The 17,921-nt window shown below is 49.0% G+C and overlaps 1 protein-coding gene across 1 annotated transcript in view; it reads right to left on the bottom strand.

The window, feature by feature from the left end:
- The window catches only part of LOC121299194 (glutamate receptor ionotropic, kainate 5-like), a 34,050-nt gene that overhangs the window by 10,040 nt on the left and 6,089 nt on the right, over window positions 1–17,921 (bottom strand). The window contains 8 exon segments of the mRNA XM_041226821.1: window positions 599–751; window positions 932–1,093; window positions 1,229–1,282; window positions 2,076–2,254; window positions 5,100–5,265; window positions 5,443–5,540; window positions 6,150–6,314; window positions 8,920–9,083. Of these exon segments, the coding sequence (XP_041082755.1) occupies window positions 599–751; window positions 932–1,093; window positions 1,229–1,282; window positions 2,076–2,254; window positions 5,100–5,265; window positions 5,443–5,540; window positions 6,150–6,314; window positions 8,920–9,083 (1,141 nt within the window).

Raw genomic sequence — 17,921 nt, 5'->3', positions numbered from 1 at the left:
GAGAGAGGAGAGAGGAGAGAGGGAGGAGAGAGGAGATAGGGGAGAGAGGAAAGAGGAAAGTGAGAGATAGGGGAAGAGAGAGGAGAGAGGGGAGGACAGAGGAGAGAGGAGAGTGAGAGAGATGGGGAGGACAGAGGGGGAGAGGGAAGTGAGAGATATAGGGGAGGACAGAGGAGAGAGGGTACAGGAGAGGAGTGAGAGGGGAGGACAGACAGGAGGAGAGAGGGGAGAAGGGAAGTGAGAGTAGGGGAGGACAGAGGAGAGAGGGTACAGGAGAGGAGTGAGAGGGGAGGACAGACAGGAGGAGAGAGGGGAGAAAGGAATCAATCTGGTATTTCTCAGGTAGTTCAATGATAAGAGTTGGGTAGAGATGAACGAGTGGATTAATGGAGGGATGGAGGGGTAGAGATGAACAGGTGGTAGTAGCGACTGACGGAGGGGAGGGGGGTGGATGGACAGATGAATGAATGGATGGATGGATGGAGGGATGGATAGAGGGAGGGATGGAAGGAGAGAAGGGGGATGGAGGGATGGATAGAAGGAAGGATGGAGGGATGGAGGGATGGACAGAAGGAAGGATGGACAGAGTGTTTCTCACCATCCTCAGGTAGTTCATGAGGCTGGTCCCGTGCTGCCAGATCTGAGGGGAGGTGCAGGAGAGCGGCTTCACCCCGATCTCCTGACTGCGGTTCAACTCTCGCACAGCACTGACAACCACATGCACTGCATCAAACATGAGAGCTGAGGAGAGCTGAGAGAGAGAGAGAGACCACACTGTCAACCACGTGCACTGCATCAAACATGAGAGCTGAGAGAGACAGACAGACAGACTCACAGACACACAGACAGACAGACTCACAGGCTGACTCGCAGACAGACAGGCAGGCAGACGCACGGACAGACAGACAGGCAGACAGACACACAGACTCACCGCTGGCCCGGGGTACAGGCTCATGTCGCAGTTCTCTCTCCAGGACATGTTGAGACTCCTCAGGAACTCCACGTAGAACGGGTGGGTCGTGTTGAGCATGGAGAAGCCCAGGATGTTAGACTGCTCATCCACGATATCATCCAACCGGAGCAGGGGGAAATCCTGGGGGTGGGGAGAGGGGAGAGGGGGAGAGGGGAGAGGGAGAGAGTCATTTCACAAATCAGATGTACACAATGCTATCCGGACTGGACCACTGCATGTGATCGCAGTCTCCAGACACAATCGAGACTGGCTTACCATAGTCGTGAGGATGTACTTGTAGAAGGCTGACGTCATTCCCAACTCTGCAGCCTGAGAAGAGAGAGAGGAGAGAGAAGGGATAGAGGGAGGAGAGAGAAGGGATAGAGAGAGGAGAGAGAAGGGATAGAGGGAGGAGAGAGGGGGAGGTAGTTGGGTTCAGAAGTTAGTAAGCTGGTTGATTCTAATCTTAACGTGGATGATTTAGAAGTGGAAATGCCACTCCCCACTGCGCTGTGCTGGGACCCACCCTACTGAAAGTGTCCCACAGTAACAGCACAGTAAAGTCTACTAAAGCACAGAGAGGTCTGGTAAAGCACAGGGAAGCACTGTAAAGCACAGAGAGGTCTGGTAAAGCATAGGGAAGCATTGTAAATACAGAGAGGTCTGGTAAAGCATAGGGAAGCACTGTAAAGCACAGAGAGGTCTGGTAAAGCATAGGGAAGCATTGTAAATACAGAGAGGTCTGGTAAAGCATAGGGAAGCATTGTAAAGCATAGAGAGGTCTGGTAAAGCATTGGGAAGCATTGTAAAGCACAGAGAGGTGTAGTGAAGCATTGTAAAGCACAGAGAGGTGTGGTAAAGCATAGGGAAGGATTGTAAAGCACAGAGAGGTGTGGTAAAGCATAGGGAAGGATTGTAAAGCACAGAGAGGTGTAGTGAAGCATTGTAAAGCATAGAGAGGTCTGGTAAAGCATAGGGAAGCATTGTAAAGCACAGAGAGGTGTGGTAAAGCATAGGGAAGGATTGTAAAGCACAGAGAGGTATGCTAAAGCATATGGAAGCATTTAAAAGCACAGAGTGGTGTGGTGAAGCATTGTAAAGCACTGTGCTGCCCCGCTCTCACCTTCCTCAGTATGAGGTATGACATGGAGGCGTTGGCGTCAATGATGATGGTGCCGATCTTGTCGTCCCGGATCTCCTTCAGCAAGGGGGTGGGATCCTGGCTGTCGTCCAGCATGCGGATCGACAGCGTGTCCCGCGAGATCAGGAAGCGTCGCACCAGCTCCTCCAAGCGCAGGAGACCTGCAACGAGTGGGGTTATACTCACAGTGAGCCACTGTATCCTCACAGTGAGGAGCTGTATCCTCACAGTGAGGAGCTGTATCCTCACAGTGAGGAGCTGTATCCTCACAGTGAGCTGCTGTATCCTCACAGTGAGGAGCTGTATCCTCACAGTGAGCTGCTGTATCCTCACAGTGAGCTGCTGTATCCTCACAGTGAGCTGCTGTATCCTCACAGTGAGGAGCTGTATCCTCACAGTGAGGAGCTGTATCCTCACAGTGAGGAGCTGTATCCTCACAGTGAGCTGCTGTATCCTCACAGTGAGCTGCTGTATCCTCACAGTGAGCTGCTGTATCCTCACAGTGAGCTGCTGTATCCTCACAGTGAGGAGCTGTATCCTCACAGTGAGCTGCTGTATCCTCACAGTGAGCTGCTGTATCCTCACAGTGAGCTGCTGTATCCTCACAGTGAGCTGCTGTATCCTCACAGTGAGGAGCTGTATCCTCACAGTGAGGAGCTGTATCCTCACAGTGAGGAGCTGTATCCTCACAGTGAGGAGCTGTATCCTCACAGTGAGCTGCTGTATCCTCACAGTGAGCTGCTGTATCCTCACAGTGAGCTGCTGTATCCTCACAGTGAGCTGCTGTATCCTCACAGTGAGCTGCTGTATCCTCACAGTGAGCTGCTGTATCCTCACAGTGAGCTGCTGTATCCTCACAGTGAGGCTGCTGTATCCTCACAGTGAGGAGCTGTATCCTCACAGTGAGGAGCTGTATCCTCACAGTGAGGAGCTGTATCCTCACAGTGAGCTGCTGTATCCTCACAGTGAGGAGCTGTATCCTCACAGTGAGCTGCTGTATCCTCACAGTGAGGAGCTGTATCCTCACAGTGAGCTGCTGTATCCTCACAGTGAGCTGCTGTATCCTCACAGTGAGCTGCTGTATCCTCACAGTGAGGAGCTGTATCCTCACAGTGAGCTGCTGTATCCTCACAGTGAGCTGCTGTATCCTCACAGTGAGCTGCTGTATCCTCACAGTGAGGAGCTGTATCCTCACAGTGAGCTGCTGTATCCTCACAGTGAGGAGCTGTATCCTCACAGTGAGCTGCTGTATCCTCACAGTGAGCTGCTGTATCCTCACAGTGAGCTGCTGTATCCTCACAGTGAGGAGCTGTATCCTCACAGTGAGCTGCTGTATCCTCACAGTGAGCTGCTGTATCCTCACAGTGAGCTGCTGTATCCTCACAGTGAGTGCTGTATCCTCACAGTGGCTGCTGTATCCTCACAGTGAGCTGCTGTATCCTCACAGTGAGGAGCTGTATCCTCACAGTGAGCTGCTGTATCCTCACAGTGAGGTGCTGTATCCTCACAGTGAGCTGCTGTATCCTCACAGTGAGGTGCTGTATCCTCACAGTGAGGTGCTGTATCCTCACAGTGAGGTGCTGTATCCTCACAGTGAGGTGCTGTATCCTCACAGTGAGGCTGCTGTATCCTCACAGTGAGCTGCTGTATCCTCACAGTGAGGAGCTGTATCCTCACAGTGAGGAGCTGTATCCTCACAGTGAGGAGCTGTATCCTCACAGTGAGCTGCTGTATCCTCACAGTGAGGAGCTGTATCCTCACAGTGAGCTGCTGTATCCTCACAGTGAGGAGCTGTATCCTCACAGTGAGGAGCTGTATCCTCACAGTGAGCTGCTGTATCATCACAGTGAGGCTGCTGTATCCTCACAGTGAGCTGCTGTATCCTCACAGTGAGCTGCTGTATCCTCACAGTGAGGAGCTGTATCCTCACAGTGAGCTGCTGTATCCTCACAGTGAGGCTGCTGTATCCTCACAGTGAGCTGCTGTATCCTCACAGTGAGCTGCTGTATCCTCACAGTGAGGCTGCTGTATCCTCACAGTGAGCTGCTGTATCCTCACAGTGAGCTGCTGTATCCTCACAGTGAGGCTGCTGTATCCTCACAGTGAGCTGCTGTATCCTCACAGTGAGCTGCTGTATCCTCACAGTGAGCTGCTGTATCCTCACAGTGAGCTGCTGTATCCTCACAGTGAGGAGCTGTATCCTCACAGTGAGCTGCTGTATCCTCACAGTGAGCTGCTGTATCCTCACAGTGAGCTGCTGTATCCTCACAGTGAGCTGCTGTATCCTCACAGTGAGCTGGTATCCTCACAGTGAGGAGCTGTATCCTCACAGTGAGCTGCTGTATCCTCACAGTGAGGAGCTGTATCCTCACAGTGAGCTGCTGTATCCTCACAGTGAGGCTGCTGTATCCTCACAGTGAGCTGCTGTATCCTCACAGTGAGGAGCTGTATCCTCACAGTGAGCTGCTGTATCCTCACAGTGAGGAGCTGTATCCTCACAGTGAGCTGCTGTATCCTCACAGTGAGGAGCTGTATCCTCACATTGAGCTGCTGTATCCTCACAGTGAGCTGCTGTATCCTCACAGTGAGGCGCTGTACACTCACAGTGAGCTCTGTGTGAGGCGTGTACACTCACAGTGAGCTGTGTGTGTGTGTGTGTGTGTGTGTGTGTGTGTGGTGTGTGTGTGTGTGTGTGTGTGTGCAGCTGGACTCTCACACTCTGCCTTGGCGCAGATCAGGCTGGTGGAGGGGAAGGGTTAGGTGTCAGTGTCAATGTGTCGATGTGTGTTTGGCTGTGTCGTCAAGCGTGTGTGTGTGTGTGTGTGTGTGTGTGTGTGTGTGTGTGTGTGTGTGTGTGTGTGCAGCTGGACTCTCACACTCTGCCTTGGCGCAGATCAGGCTGGTGGAGGGGAAGGGTTAGGTGTCAGTGTCAATGTGTCGATGTGTGTTTGGCTGCGTTGTCGTGTGTGTGTGTGTGTGTGTGTGTGTGTGCAGCTGGACTCTCACACTCTGCCTTGGCGCAGATCAGGCTGGTGGAGGGGAAGCTGAAGAAGCTCAGGATGGCTCTCAGGGCCAGGCTCAGGTCCTCGTTGCTGGGGTACAGGCTGACCGAGGCAAAGCGCAGGTAGGGCAGGCGGGGCGTCTCCTCGGGACCGATCTTCACATGGGGGACCTGAGAGAGGGGATGGGAGGAGGAGACAAATACATTGGTATTATGACATGATTTCAATTGCCTGTACCCAAACACACTGCTGGTAACCACTTGCAGACCCATGAATACCAGACAGACAGACAGACGTGGCCGCAGTGCAGCACTGTGCAGTGTCTCCATGGCAACGCATGCACTCACCTCTTTCTCCCCGCAGATGTGACTGACAGTAGAACCAGAGGCGGGGCTAGAGGCGGGGCCTAACACAGAGACCACACCCTTCGGCAAGATCTGACACACTGAGAGGGAGAGACAGAGAGAAAGACACACACAACATATATTTATAAATCATTACATTATTATACATCTGTGCATCACAATGCTTCCCTGTGCTTTATCACACCTCTCTGCGCTTTACAATGCACATCTATGCTTTACCAGACCTCTCTGTGCTTTACAATGCTTCCCTATGCTTTACCAGACCTCTCTGTGCTTTACAATGCTTCCCTATGCTTTACCAGACCTCTCTGTGCTTTACAATGCTTCCCTATGCTTTACCAGACCTCTCTGTGCTTTACAATGCTTCCCTATGCTTTACCAGACCTCTCTGTGCTTTACAATGCTTCCCTATGCTTTACCAGACCTCTCTGTGCTTTACAATGCTTCCCTATGCTTTACCATATCTCTCTGTGCTTTACAATGCTTCCCTATGCTTTACCAGACCTCTCTGTGCTTTACAATGCTTCCCTATGCTTTACCAGACCTCTCTGTGCTTTACAATGCTTCCCTATGCTTTACCAGACCTCTCTGTGCTTTACAATGTCGGCCTATGCTTTACCATGCTTTCACTGTGGTTCCCTTCTCTAAGGAAGCGTGCTGGTCTGTACTGGTGCTATACCGGTACTCACTGGTGTCAGTGGTCTCATACTGGGAGTCTCTCTGCAGCTCGAATATCTCCACCTCCACCCTGGCCTTTTCTGGGACCTCAGTGACGCTGTTTATATTCTCACGAGCCAGAGCTAGAGCCAGCCTCTCCCCTCGACCACACACTGTCTGATCATCAAGGATAGCAGCTGAGAGAGGAGAGAGGAGAGAGAGTTAATACACTGACACACACACGGAGTCAATCAGAGCTAGAGCCAGCCTCTCCCCTCGACCATACACTGTCTGATCATCAAGGATAGCAGCTGAGAGAGGAGAGAGGAGAGAGAGTTAATACACTGACACACACACTGAGTCAATCAGAGCTAGAGCCAGCCTCTCCCCTCGACCATACACTGTCTGATCATCAAGGATAGCAGCTGAGAGAGGAGAGAGGAGAGTTAATACACTGACACACACACTGAGTCAATCAGGGCTAGAGTCAAAGCACTATCCTCAAGACAGACACATCAATTTAAAACCACGTATTTCACTGATTGCAATTAATTTAATGATTGCAAACACAGTAAAAAGATTAATTTTTTTTTTCCCCCCCAGGAAGCGAGCAAGCGTGCGTTATGCAAATCCGCTTCTATCAGTATTTCCACAGTAGGGAAATGCAGAAAAGGTCACGTCTGCATTAATCAGCATTAGGACCTCATTAAAAAGCGCCCGCTGTCAGGCTAGATACTAGATCTCTGTAATGGCGCTGATCCTTCCATCACCCAGATTATGATTCAATGTCTTTGTATTTTAATAGAAACGTTGCTCGTTTAAACAAGCGTCTTTTCAACCTATATTAGCTGAAATCTCTCTGCTCAGAGCGGCGTTGAACACTTTCATTAGCGTGCTGGTGAATTAATAACCCCACGCTGCCGGGGGCATGACATTTATAGAAAGAGAGAGAAACAAAGAAAGACAGACAAAAAGAGATTTATTTCCACGCCGGCTTGTAAAATGAATCGCAGAGTCGACCGGGCTCTGCAGCTTTGATTGCATCGACCAAAAGAAGGAAAGAAAGAAAGAAAAAAGAAAGGAAAAATGATAAAAAGAACAAAGTGGAATAATCAATAACTTCAACCATGCGATATTATTGAGTATCTCTTTTTATTTATAGTATTTATTGTGACATTGTGATAGGCTCAGTGTGACAGTGTCAGTGTGATAGTGTGACAGTGTCAGTGTGATAGTGTGACAGTGTCAGTGTGACAGTGTGATAGGGTCAGTGTGACAGTGTGACAGTGTCAGTGTGACAGTGTGATAGGGTCAGTGTGACAGTGTCAGTGTGACAGTGTGACAGTGTCAGTGTGATAGTGTCAGTGTGATAGTGACAGTGTGACAGTGTGACAGTGTCAGTGTGACAGTGTGATAGGGTCAGTGTGACAGTGTCAGTGTGATAGTGACAGTGTGACAGTGTGATAGTGTCAGTGTGACAGTGTGATTCACACCCAACTGTGACCGTCACAGTCACACACTATCAACACTAGTCACAACAAACAGTCACACTGTGTCACACTGATCCCAGTCACACAATCACAGTGTCACACACTATCACCGTCACGCACTGTCACAGTCACTGTTTCATGTGCACAGCGTCAGTCACACCCTGTCAGGGTGATGGGGTCACAGAGTGTGATAGTGTCAGTGTGATAGTGTGACAGTGTCAGTGTGACATTGTGATAGGCTCAGTGTGACAGTGTCAGTGTGATAGTGTCAGTGTGATAGTGTGACAGTGTCAGTGTGATAGTGTCAGTGTGACAGTGTCAGTGTGATAGTGTCAGTGTGACAGTGTGATAGGGTCAGTGTGACAGTGACAGTGTGATAGTGTCAGTGTGACAGTGTCAGTGTGATAGTGTCAGTGTGATAGTGTGATAGGGTCAGTGTGACAGTGTGATAGTGTCAGTGTGATAGTGTCAGTGTGTCAGTGTGAATGTGTCAATGTGACAGTGTGATAGGGTCAGTGTGATAGTGTCAATGTGACAGTGTGATAGGGTCAGTGTGACAGTGTCAGTTTGACAGTGTGATAGTGTCAGTGTGATAGTGTGACAGTGTCAGTGTGATAGTGTGATAGTGACAGTGTGATAGTGTCAGTGTGATAGTGTGATAGGGTCAGTGTGACAGTGTGATAGGGTCAGTGTGACAGTGTCAGTGTGACAGTGTGATAGTGTCAGTGTTATAGTGTGATAGTGTCAGTGTGATAGTGTGATAGTGACAGTGTGACAGGGTCAGTGTGATAGTGTGACAGTGTCAGTGTGATAGTGACAGTGTGATAGGGTCAGTGTGACAGTGTCAGTGTGATAGTGTCAGTGTGTCAGTGTGATAGTGTCAGTGTGAGAGTGTGCGTGTCAGTGTGATAGTGTCAGTGTGATAGTGTCAGTGTGAGAGTGTCAGTGTGATAGTGTCAGTGTGACAGTGTCAGTGTGATAGTGTGATAGGGTCAGTGTGATTGTGTCAGTGTGATAGTGACAGTGTGACAGTGTCAGTGTGATAGTGTCAGTGTGTCAGTGTGATAGTGTCAGTGTGATAGTGTGCGTGTCAGTGTGATAGTGTCAGTGTGACAGTGTCAGTGTGATAGTGTCAATATTGCTAATCAGTGCAGTGTTATTGATCAGTATCGATGATCTGTGCAGTGTTATTGATCAATGTCACTGATCAGTACAGTATTATTGATCAGTATTGCTGATCAGAGCAGTGTTATTGATCAGGATTGCTGATCAGAGCCGTGTTATTGATCAGTATTGCTGATCGTCTCCTCACCCATTCGCAGTGAAGACAGCACGGCTCCTTGGCTGTAAGGGGGCGGGACCATGGTCAGAAACAGGAAGAGGAAGTGAATCGACAGCAGCAGCAGTGCTGGCAGAGCCGGCATCTTCTTCTCCTCCTCATGGAGAACGGTCGGTTTGCAGCCCAGCTGACGCCTCCTGGAGCACGGGAGGAGACATTGCGGGTTAGAAATACAACACTGCACTGTACTGGCGCATACAGCATAACTACAGGACAGAAAGTAGGGGAGAGGAGGGGAGAGGGAGGGGGAGAAAGGAGAGGGAGAGAGGGAGAGGAGGAGATGGAGATTAGAGGAGAGAGAGGGAGATGGAGAGAGGGGAGAGGAGGAGAGAGAGAATAGAGGAGAGAAGGAGAGAGGGAGCAGTAATAGCTACAGTGTTTGTAGCATCCTGCCTCAGGGCCCAAGCCACAGCATTGTGTTTATCTCAGGTCTATTCTAGTGTGTTCTCTAATGCAGGGGATCTTTGACCAAACTTGTCAAGTACTGGACCCTGAACATGAGACTTGCAGGACCAGGGGGGGGGGGGGGGGGGGGGGGGGGGGGGGGGGGGGGGGGCTTGCTGAGGCTTTGTTAGCGACAATTGAGATTCAATGAATATCCAAGCAGATGGTTTCGTCTTGGCCTTGAACTCGCCGATAGGCAGTCGGACTCCGACAAGAGAGGAGAAGAGAGAGAGAGAGAAAGAGTGGGGGGGGGGGGGGGGGGTGAGAGAGAGAGAGAGAGCTTTTGCTGAGAGCGAAAAACCTTTAGATTCAATTCCTCCAAGCCTCCCTCGGCCTATCAGTCCTTCAAGGTCCTACTCTCGACGAGACTGAGAGAAAAGATAGAGTAGAAGAAAGAGTGTGAGGAGGAGAGAGAAGAGGAGGAGTGTTTCTCACCTGGAGAGATAGCTGGGGAGGGGGTTTATGCAGATGGATGAAAGAGAAATAGAACCGGGTATAGAGAGATAGACCAGTTCTCGAGTAGGAATCGGAGAGGCAGGTGAAACGAGAGGCTGGTGATTAGCTTTTGAATGCCATTCTGCCTGCACTGCCTAGCCTCGCAAAAACGAAAAAATAAATAAATAAATAAATAAAATTGACTAAGCAGGTCAGAGCTTGTCAGCAGTTAAACAATGAGATCAATACACCAGCAGAATAGAATGTCTTTCAACTGTGACACCAGAGCACTGTGACAGCTTACAGTCCTAACCCAGCTCATGCCTGACCTCTCAGTGTTCCCGTTCATCTGGGGCTAAAGCACAGCACAGTGTAGTAAAGAACAGTGAAGATAATGAACCAGCCCCCTTCTCAAAGCACAGACAAGATAATGAACCAGCCCCCTTCTCAAAGCACACAGTGAAGATAATGAACCAGCCCCCTTCTCAAAGCACAGAGAAGATAATGAACCAGCCCCCTTCTCAAAGCACAGAGAAGATAATGAACCAGCCCCCTTCTCAAAGCACAGTGAAGATAATGAACCAGCCCCCTTCTCAAAGCACAGTGAAGATAATGAACCAGCCCCCTTCTCAAAGCACAGTGAAGATAATGAACCAGCCCCCTTCTCAAAGCACAGTGAAGATAATGAACCAGCCCCCTTCTCAAAGCACAGAGAAGATAATGAACCAGCCCCCTTCTCAAAGCACAGAGAAGATAATGAACCAGCCCCCTTCTCAAAGCACAGAGAAGATAATGAACCAGCCCCCTTCTCAAAGCACAGTGAAGATAATGAACCAGCCCCCTTCTCAAAGCACAGTGAAGATAATGAACCAGCCCCCTTCTCAAAGCACAGAGAAGATAATGAACCAGCCCCCTTCTCAAAGCACAGAGAAGATAATGAACCAGCCCCCTTCTCAAAGCACAGTGAAGATAATGAACCAGCCCCCTTCTCAAAGCACAGTGAAGATAATGAACCAGCCCCCTTCTCAAAGCACAGAGAAGATAATGAACCAGCCCCCTTCTCAAAGCACAGAGAAGATAATGAACCAGCCCCCTTCTCAAAGCACAGAGAAGATAATGAACCAGCCCCCTTCTCAAAGCACAGTGAAGATAATGAACCAGCCCCCTTCTCAAAGCACAGTGAAGATAATGAACCAGCCCCCTTCTCAAAGCACAGAGATAATGAACCAGCCCCCTTCTCAAAGCACAGAGAAGTATGCCCTTGGTAAAAGCACAGCACAGAAGATAATGTCTATTGACACTGCTGTGGTGTTGTCTGTTGGCACTGCTACAGTATTGTCTATTGACTGTGTCTCTGTAGTCTGAAGCATGAGGTGGATATTTGGTCTCTGAAACAATTAGCAGCACGTTTTGGTGATTCGAAGCCTGTACATTGTCAATTAATTCTGGAGAGAGAGAGAGAGAGGAGGAGAGAGAGAGAAGAGAGAGGAGAGAGAGAGAAGAGAGGAGAGAGGAGAGAGAGAGAGGAGAGAGAGAGAGAGAGAGAGAGAGAGGAGAACGGAAGGTCAACTACTGCACTAATGTGCCAATGAAACATCTGTCCGGTGATTCAGTCTACCCCGAGCTCTGCAGTGCCAGTTTGCCAGGCAGAGCTGCACCCTCACCGTCTCACCAGCAGGGGGCAGCGCTCCGACTACTCCCCTCGCCCGATGGCAAAGTGCCAGAGGAGAGCGCTTTCAAAGCATTAGCAGATATAACACTGTGTAACACTAATTAAATGATAACTCCAAGCAGTTTGAAAATAGAGTGCAAATGGAAATGTTACAAAAACATTCCCAAATAGAGCAGCAGGCATTGTGTGTCAGTGTGTGTCGGTTTGTGTGTGTGTGTGTCAGTGTGTGTGTGTGTCATTGGTCTCGTTCGGTGACCCAGTTCGTCTGTCGCAAACCCGAGCGATGACTGGGTCAAGCAGACCAGCGTTTGGGCTCTAGTGCCTTCATCAGTGTTATTGAAACTAGAAGAGACTGAGTCTGATTTGATGTGATTTTCTGAGTGTTTGATGTTACGAGGGAAGAGGGGGGGTGGTTAGATTGTCGTAACACTCCCCCCAACTCTGTCTGTCTTTCCCTCCCTCTCTCTCTCAATTCAATTTCTTTTTTGTCATGACAAGTCATACAACTACTGCCAAACTTGTACATGTACAGAAATATTTAACATTTACCATAATAAACAGCACTAGATTTACTGATGCCTTAACTCTGCACTCTCTCGCTCTATCTCCTTCCTTTCCCCTCTCTTCTCCCCTCCCTGCATTCCCCCTTTCCCTCTCTCTCTCTGTCTCTCTCTATCTATCTCTCGGTACCGAACCACACGCCGGTGTCGTCGTCGCGTCCCAACGGACGTGTGGCTCACAGCAGCAGGGCGGAGTTCCCCCTCTCCCTCTCTCCCCGTCTTTGCTCTCTCTCTCCGTCTCTATTCCCTTTCTTTCTCCATCTTTATTCCCCCTCTCCCTAGCCTCACGCTGTTTTATAAATTGTCCTATTTTCTGCTCAATTTCCTGTTCAGTCAAGAGGAAAGGATTTCTGTGAGCTTTCTGGTTGTTTATCAAATGCCACTCCCTCTTCTTCCCTCCCTCTTTCGTGCTCACTCTCTCCTCTCCTCCTCCCTGCCCCATTTCCCTCCTCCTTCCCCCCTCTTTCTCCCTCTCTCCTACTCCCTCTCTCTATCTCTGTCTCTCCAGCAGTGATTAGTGTTTCTGACTGATAGCGCGCTCTCTCTCGAGCACAGTGTCCAGACCCTTTACTCCAAATTAACTACCCCTGACGAACCTGGTCTCTCCTCCCTCCCTCCCTCCCTCCCTCCCTCTCTCTCTGACTCTCCCCCTCCCTTTCTCCTTCCTACCTTCTCCCGCTACTAATTAATCCAATTAAAAGAATTCTAACGAGATCTTAACCAATTAGTGCTAATCTGCGTAATTATTGAATTAAAACGCTCGACTTTGCTAGGCAGGGGTATAGGAAACGTCTGTGTGTGTGTGTGTGTGTGTGTGTCACTGTTGTGCTGTGCTGTACACAGGGCAATGCTGGCAGGACCGCACTGTATAACAGATATAAAACCCTGTACAGAACTACAGCAGCTACCCAACATGGTGTCTATATAAAGTGCTGATCCAGTGCGCTGGCATTGCCTGCTGTGTGCTGGGCAGAGCCTCGCTGTGCTGTGCTGTACACAGGGCAATGCTGGCAGGACCGCACTGTATAACAGATATAAAACCCTGTACAGAACTACAGCAGCTACCCAACATGGTGTCTATATAAAGTGCTGATCCAGTGCGCTGGCATTGCCTGCTGTGTGCTGGGCAGAGCCTCGCTGTGCTGTGCTGTACACAGGGCAATGCTGGCAGGACCGCACTGTATAACAGATATAAAACCCTGTACAGAACTACAGCAGCTACCCAACATGGTGTCTATATAAAGTGCTGATCTAGTGCGCTGGCATTGCCTGCTGTGTGCTGGGCAGAGCCTCGCTGTGCTGTGCTGTACACAGGGCAATGCTGGCAGGACCGCACTGTATAACAGATATAAAACCCTGTACAGAACTACAGCAGCTACCCAACATGGTGTCTATATAAAGTGCTGATCCAGTGCGCTGGCATTGCCTGCTGTGTGCTGGGCAGAGCCTCGCTGTGCTGTGCTGTACACAGGGCAATGCTGGCAGGACCGCACTGTATAACACTGATATCAAACCCTGTACAGAACTACAGCAGCTACCCAACATGGTGTCTATATAAAGCTGTAATCTAGTGCGCTGGCATTGCCTGCTGTGTGCTGGGCAGAGCCTCGCTGTGCTGTGCTGTACACAGGGCAATGCTGGCAGGACCGCACTGTATAACACTGATATAAAACCCTGTACAGAACTACAGCAGCTACCCAACATGGTGTCTATATAAAGTGCTGATCCAGTGCGCTGGCATTGCCTGCTGTGTGCTGGGCAGAGCCTCGCTGTGCTGTGCTGTACACAGGGCAATGCTGGCAGGACCGCACTGTATAACACTGATATAAAACCCTGTACAGAACTACAGCACCTACCCAACATGGTGTCTATATAAAGCTGTCACCTAGTGCGCTGGCATTGCCTGCTGTGTGCTGGGCAGAGCCTCGCTGTGCTGTGCTGTACACAGGGCAATGCTGGCAGGACCGCACTGTATAACACTGATATAAAACCCTGTACAGAACTACAGCAGCTACCCAACATGGTGTCTATATAAAGTTGTGATCTAGTGCGCTGGCATTGCCTGCTGTGTGCTGGGCAGAGCCTCGCTGTGCTGTGCTGTACACAGGGCAATGCTGGCAGGACCGCACTGTATAACACTGATATAAAACCCTGTACAGAACTACAGCAGCTACCCAACATGGTGTCTATATAAAGCTGCTGATCTAGTGCGCTGGCATTGCCTGCTGTGTGCTGGGCAGAGCCTCGCTGTGCTGTGCTGTACACAGGGCAATGCTGGCAGGACCGCACTGTATAACACTGATATAAAACCCTGTACAGAACTACAGCAGCTACCCAACATGGTGTCTATATAAAGCTGTAATCTAGTGCGCTGGCATTGCCTGCTGTGTGCTGGGCAGAGCCTCGCTGTGCTGTGCTGTACACAGGGCAATGCTGGCAGGACCGCACTGTATAACACTGATATCAAACCCTGTACAGAACTACAGCAGCTACCCAACATGGTGTCTATATAAAGCTGTCATCTAGTGCGCTAGCATTGCCTGCTGTGTGCTGGGCAGAGCCTAGCTGTGCTGTGCTGTACACAGGGCAATGCTGGCAGGACCACGCTCTATAACACTAATATAAAACCCTGTACAGAACTACAGCAGCTACCCAACATGGTGTCTATATAAAGCTGTAATCTAGTGCACTAGCATTGCCTGCTGTGTGCTGGGCAGAGCCTCGCTGTGCTGTGCTGTACACAGGGCAATGCTGGCAGGACCGCACTGTATAACACTGATATAAAACCCTGTACAGAACTACAGCAGCTACCCAACATGGTGTCTATATAAAGTGCTGATCCAGTGCGCTGGCATTGCCTGCTGTGTGCTGGGCAGAGCCTCGCTGTGCTGTGCTGTACACAGGGCAATGCTGGCAGGACCGCACTGTATAACACTGATATCAAACCCTGTACAGAACTACAGCAGCTACCCAACATGGTGTCTATATAAAGTGCTGATCCAGTGCGCTGGCATTGCCTGCTGTGTGCTGGGCAGAGCCTCGCTGTGCTGTACACAGGGCAATGCTGGCAGGACCCACACTATGTAACCTTGTAAAACTACTGCAGCTCTCCATGTGAACTGCCTGTACAGCGCTAAACAGGCCGTCTGAACGAACAATGCATTGCACAGAGGCTGGAAGTTTTAATTATTTTTATTGGGCTTTAAATAAAAACTATTCAACGGTACAAAATCGACCCACTCTGCCTGCATGTCCGATACTGTGAGCGAAAATATCATATTATAAATGATATTGTGAGTCTGTAGGCTTTACAACTGTGGAGTAAGAAGGAAGACAGCAAAGGCATTAAGAGATCCACCTTCCTCTCGGGGCCTAGGTTCCAGTCTGAGGGGCTAGGTGGCGCTAGCGGGTTTATGTTAATGCACTAGACCAGCCTTCCACCTTCCTCTGGAGGCCTGGGTTCCAATCTGGGGGGGCCAGGTGGTGCAGACAGACAGACAGACAGACAGACAGCCAGACAGCCTCTCACTCCCTCTTTCCAAGTCATTGAAGATTGGTAAAAATCTGTTTTTTATACACAGTACAAGACTAACTTTGTTAATTGTAATAACGCTGAGGCGTTTAAAAGGGTGTCGAGTGATTTACAAGAAACACAAATGCAGTCGACATTATTATAATAACTGTTGTCATATTTCAAATCTATATATTATATATATATATTAACTGCAGAAAAATAACGAGTCCCTAATGAAAAAAAACCAACCTAAACTCCGATATCCTTCAGTAAGCAATGCTGGAGTATCAATCAATAAAACCACTCAACACAGACAGCCTCTGTAATTAACTTTCTTAAATCACATTATCTATCTGTTTATGTGTTTATATATTAATTTCTGGTTGTTTTTTTTTTTTATGAAGTCCTGTTTTAATAACAGGGCTGGTAAAATCAGCTTCCCATTCCAACCTGCACTTTGTAAATCCCAACTTCCCTGTCTTGAGTCTCAGACTGGGTCTAACTGAGCTGAACGGGAAACTCTAAAAACACAGCTACAGCAACGACCACTCATGTTATTGGGGTGCAGATCTGTGTTATTGGGGTGCAGAGCTGTGTTATTGGGGTGCAGAGCTGTGTTACTGGGGTGCAGATCTGTGTTATTGGGGTGCAGATCTGTGTTATTGGGGTGCAGATCTGTGTTATTGGGGTGCATAGCTGTGTTACTGGGGTGCAATTCTGTTTTATGGGGGTGCAGAAATGTGTTACTGGGGTGCAGAGATGTGTTACTGGGGTGCAGTTCTGTGTTATTGGGGTGCAGATCTGTGTTATTGGGGTGCAGAGCTGTGTTATTGGGGTGCAGAGCTGTGTTATTGGGGTGCAGAGCTGTGTTACTGGGGTGCAGAGCTGTGTTATTAGGGTGCAGAGCTGTTTGACAGACTCGTTTTTTAGCATAGTTTTATTCAACTTTTTTTTTTTTTTAATTGTACAAAGCGCTTTGGGAACCTTGAGATGTAAGGCGCTATAGAAATGTGAATTGCACTGCACTGTACTGTATTGTATTGAACTGTATTGCATTGTATTGAACTGTATTGTATTGTACTGTTCTGTATTGTACTGTACTGTATTGAACTGTATTGTATTCTACTGTGTTGTATTGTTCTGTACTGTATTGAACTGTATTGTATTCTACTGTGTTGTATTGTTCTGTACTGTATTGAACTGTATTGTATTCTACTGTGTTGTATTGTTCTGTACTGTATTGTACTGAATTTAGAAATACTGAAAGAATCTTAATGAATTCAACGACAGACGTTTTGAGGAGAAGCCTTCATCAGTGTCTTTAAACTGATTTAGAAACACTAAACTGCAGACAGTTTTAAACAGCCCTGAATATTAATACGATTCCCAGCCATGCCCAAGCATGCGATTATTCATTCCCTCAATCTTTCTCTCAATATACCCCTCCCTGTCTTCTCCTTCCGTCCTCCAGCTCTATATCCCTTCGTCTCTCTCCCCCTCCCCACACCCCCTCTCCTCTTCTTAAAAAACAAAAGCAATTAAGCTCTGTAAATTCCAGATGGAAATGCAATAAACACATCTTCCTCCAGGCCTGTTCTAAATCTTTCATTATTTACATCCCTCTCTTCCCCACAATGCCAACCTGAATCCGACCAGCCTCTCCGGGGCGTGTGTGTGTGTGCGTGTGTGCACGTGTGTGTGTAACACTGCCTTCACCTCTACACAACACAGCAGGGAGAGGGTGAGAGGAGAGACGGGAGAAAGAAGAGAGAGGGAGAGGAAAGAGAGGGGGGATAGAAGAGAGAGTGAGGAAAGATAGAGGACAGGAAATAGAGAGGAATGGGGAAGGAGAGGGGAAAAGAAAGAGAAAAAAGTTAGAAGGGAGAGAGGAAAAAGAGAGGGGGATGGAGAGAGAGGGAAATGAAGGGAGGGAGAGAGAGAGAGATCCCAGCGCTGCTTGTGTAAACTCAGTTACATAATAGAAGGCCATCAAAGCTTTGGCTGTATAAGATGCAACACAGTGACTGGGATCCCAGCTGGTTCCCAAGTCAATCACGCAGAGTTACAGCAGGGAACACGGGCCTGGTGGCGCACAGGTGTCCTTCTGTCACGCCATCGCCACGCTAACAACACAACGTTCCCACCGGAAGCATTTCTCAGTGCCTTTCCCCTGTGCGTTACCTAATTCAAGATTTTAACGTCAGCCTTATTCAGCAGGTTTCATTCGACTTCATTAGAGTTCAGCTGAAACACAAAACCACAACATGCGAGGGCTGTCGAGCTAGATGGTGGGCAGGTGGGAACGTGACTACCCAGGACTGGCTTGAGAAGCGGGGGGCGGGCAGGTGGG

The sequence above is a fragment of the Polyodon spathula genome, chromosome 24 (genome assembly GCF_017654505.1).
Source record: "Polyodon spathula isolate WHYD16114869_AA chromosome 24, ASM1765450v1, whole genome shotgun sequence".
In the NCBI taxonomy this organism is placed as follows: domain Eukaryota; kingdom Metazoa; phylum Chordata; class Actinopteri; order Acipenseriformes; family Polyodontidae; genus Polyodon; species Polyodon spathula.
Note: the sequence above shows the minus strand (reverse complement) of the source record. Positions and strands in the feature narration are given on the sequence as shown.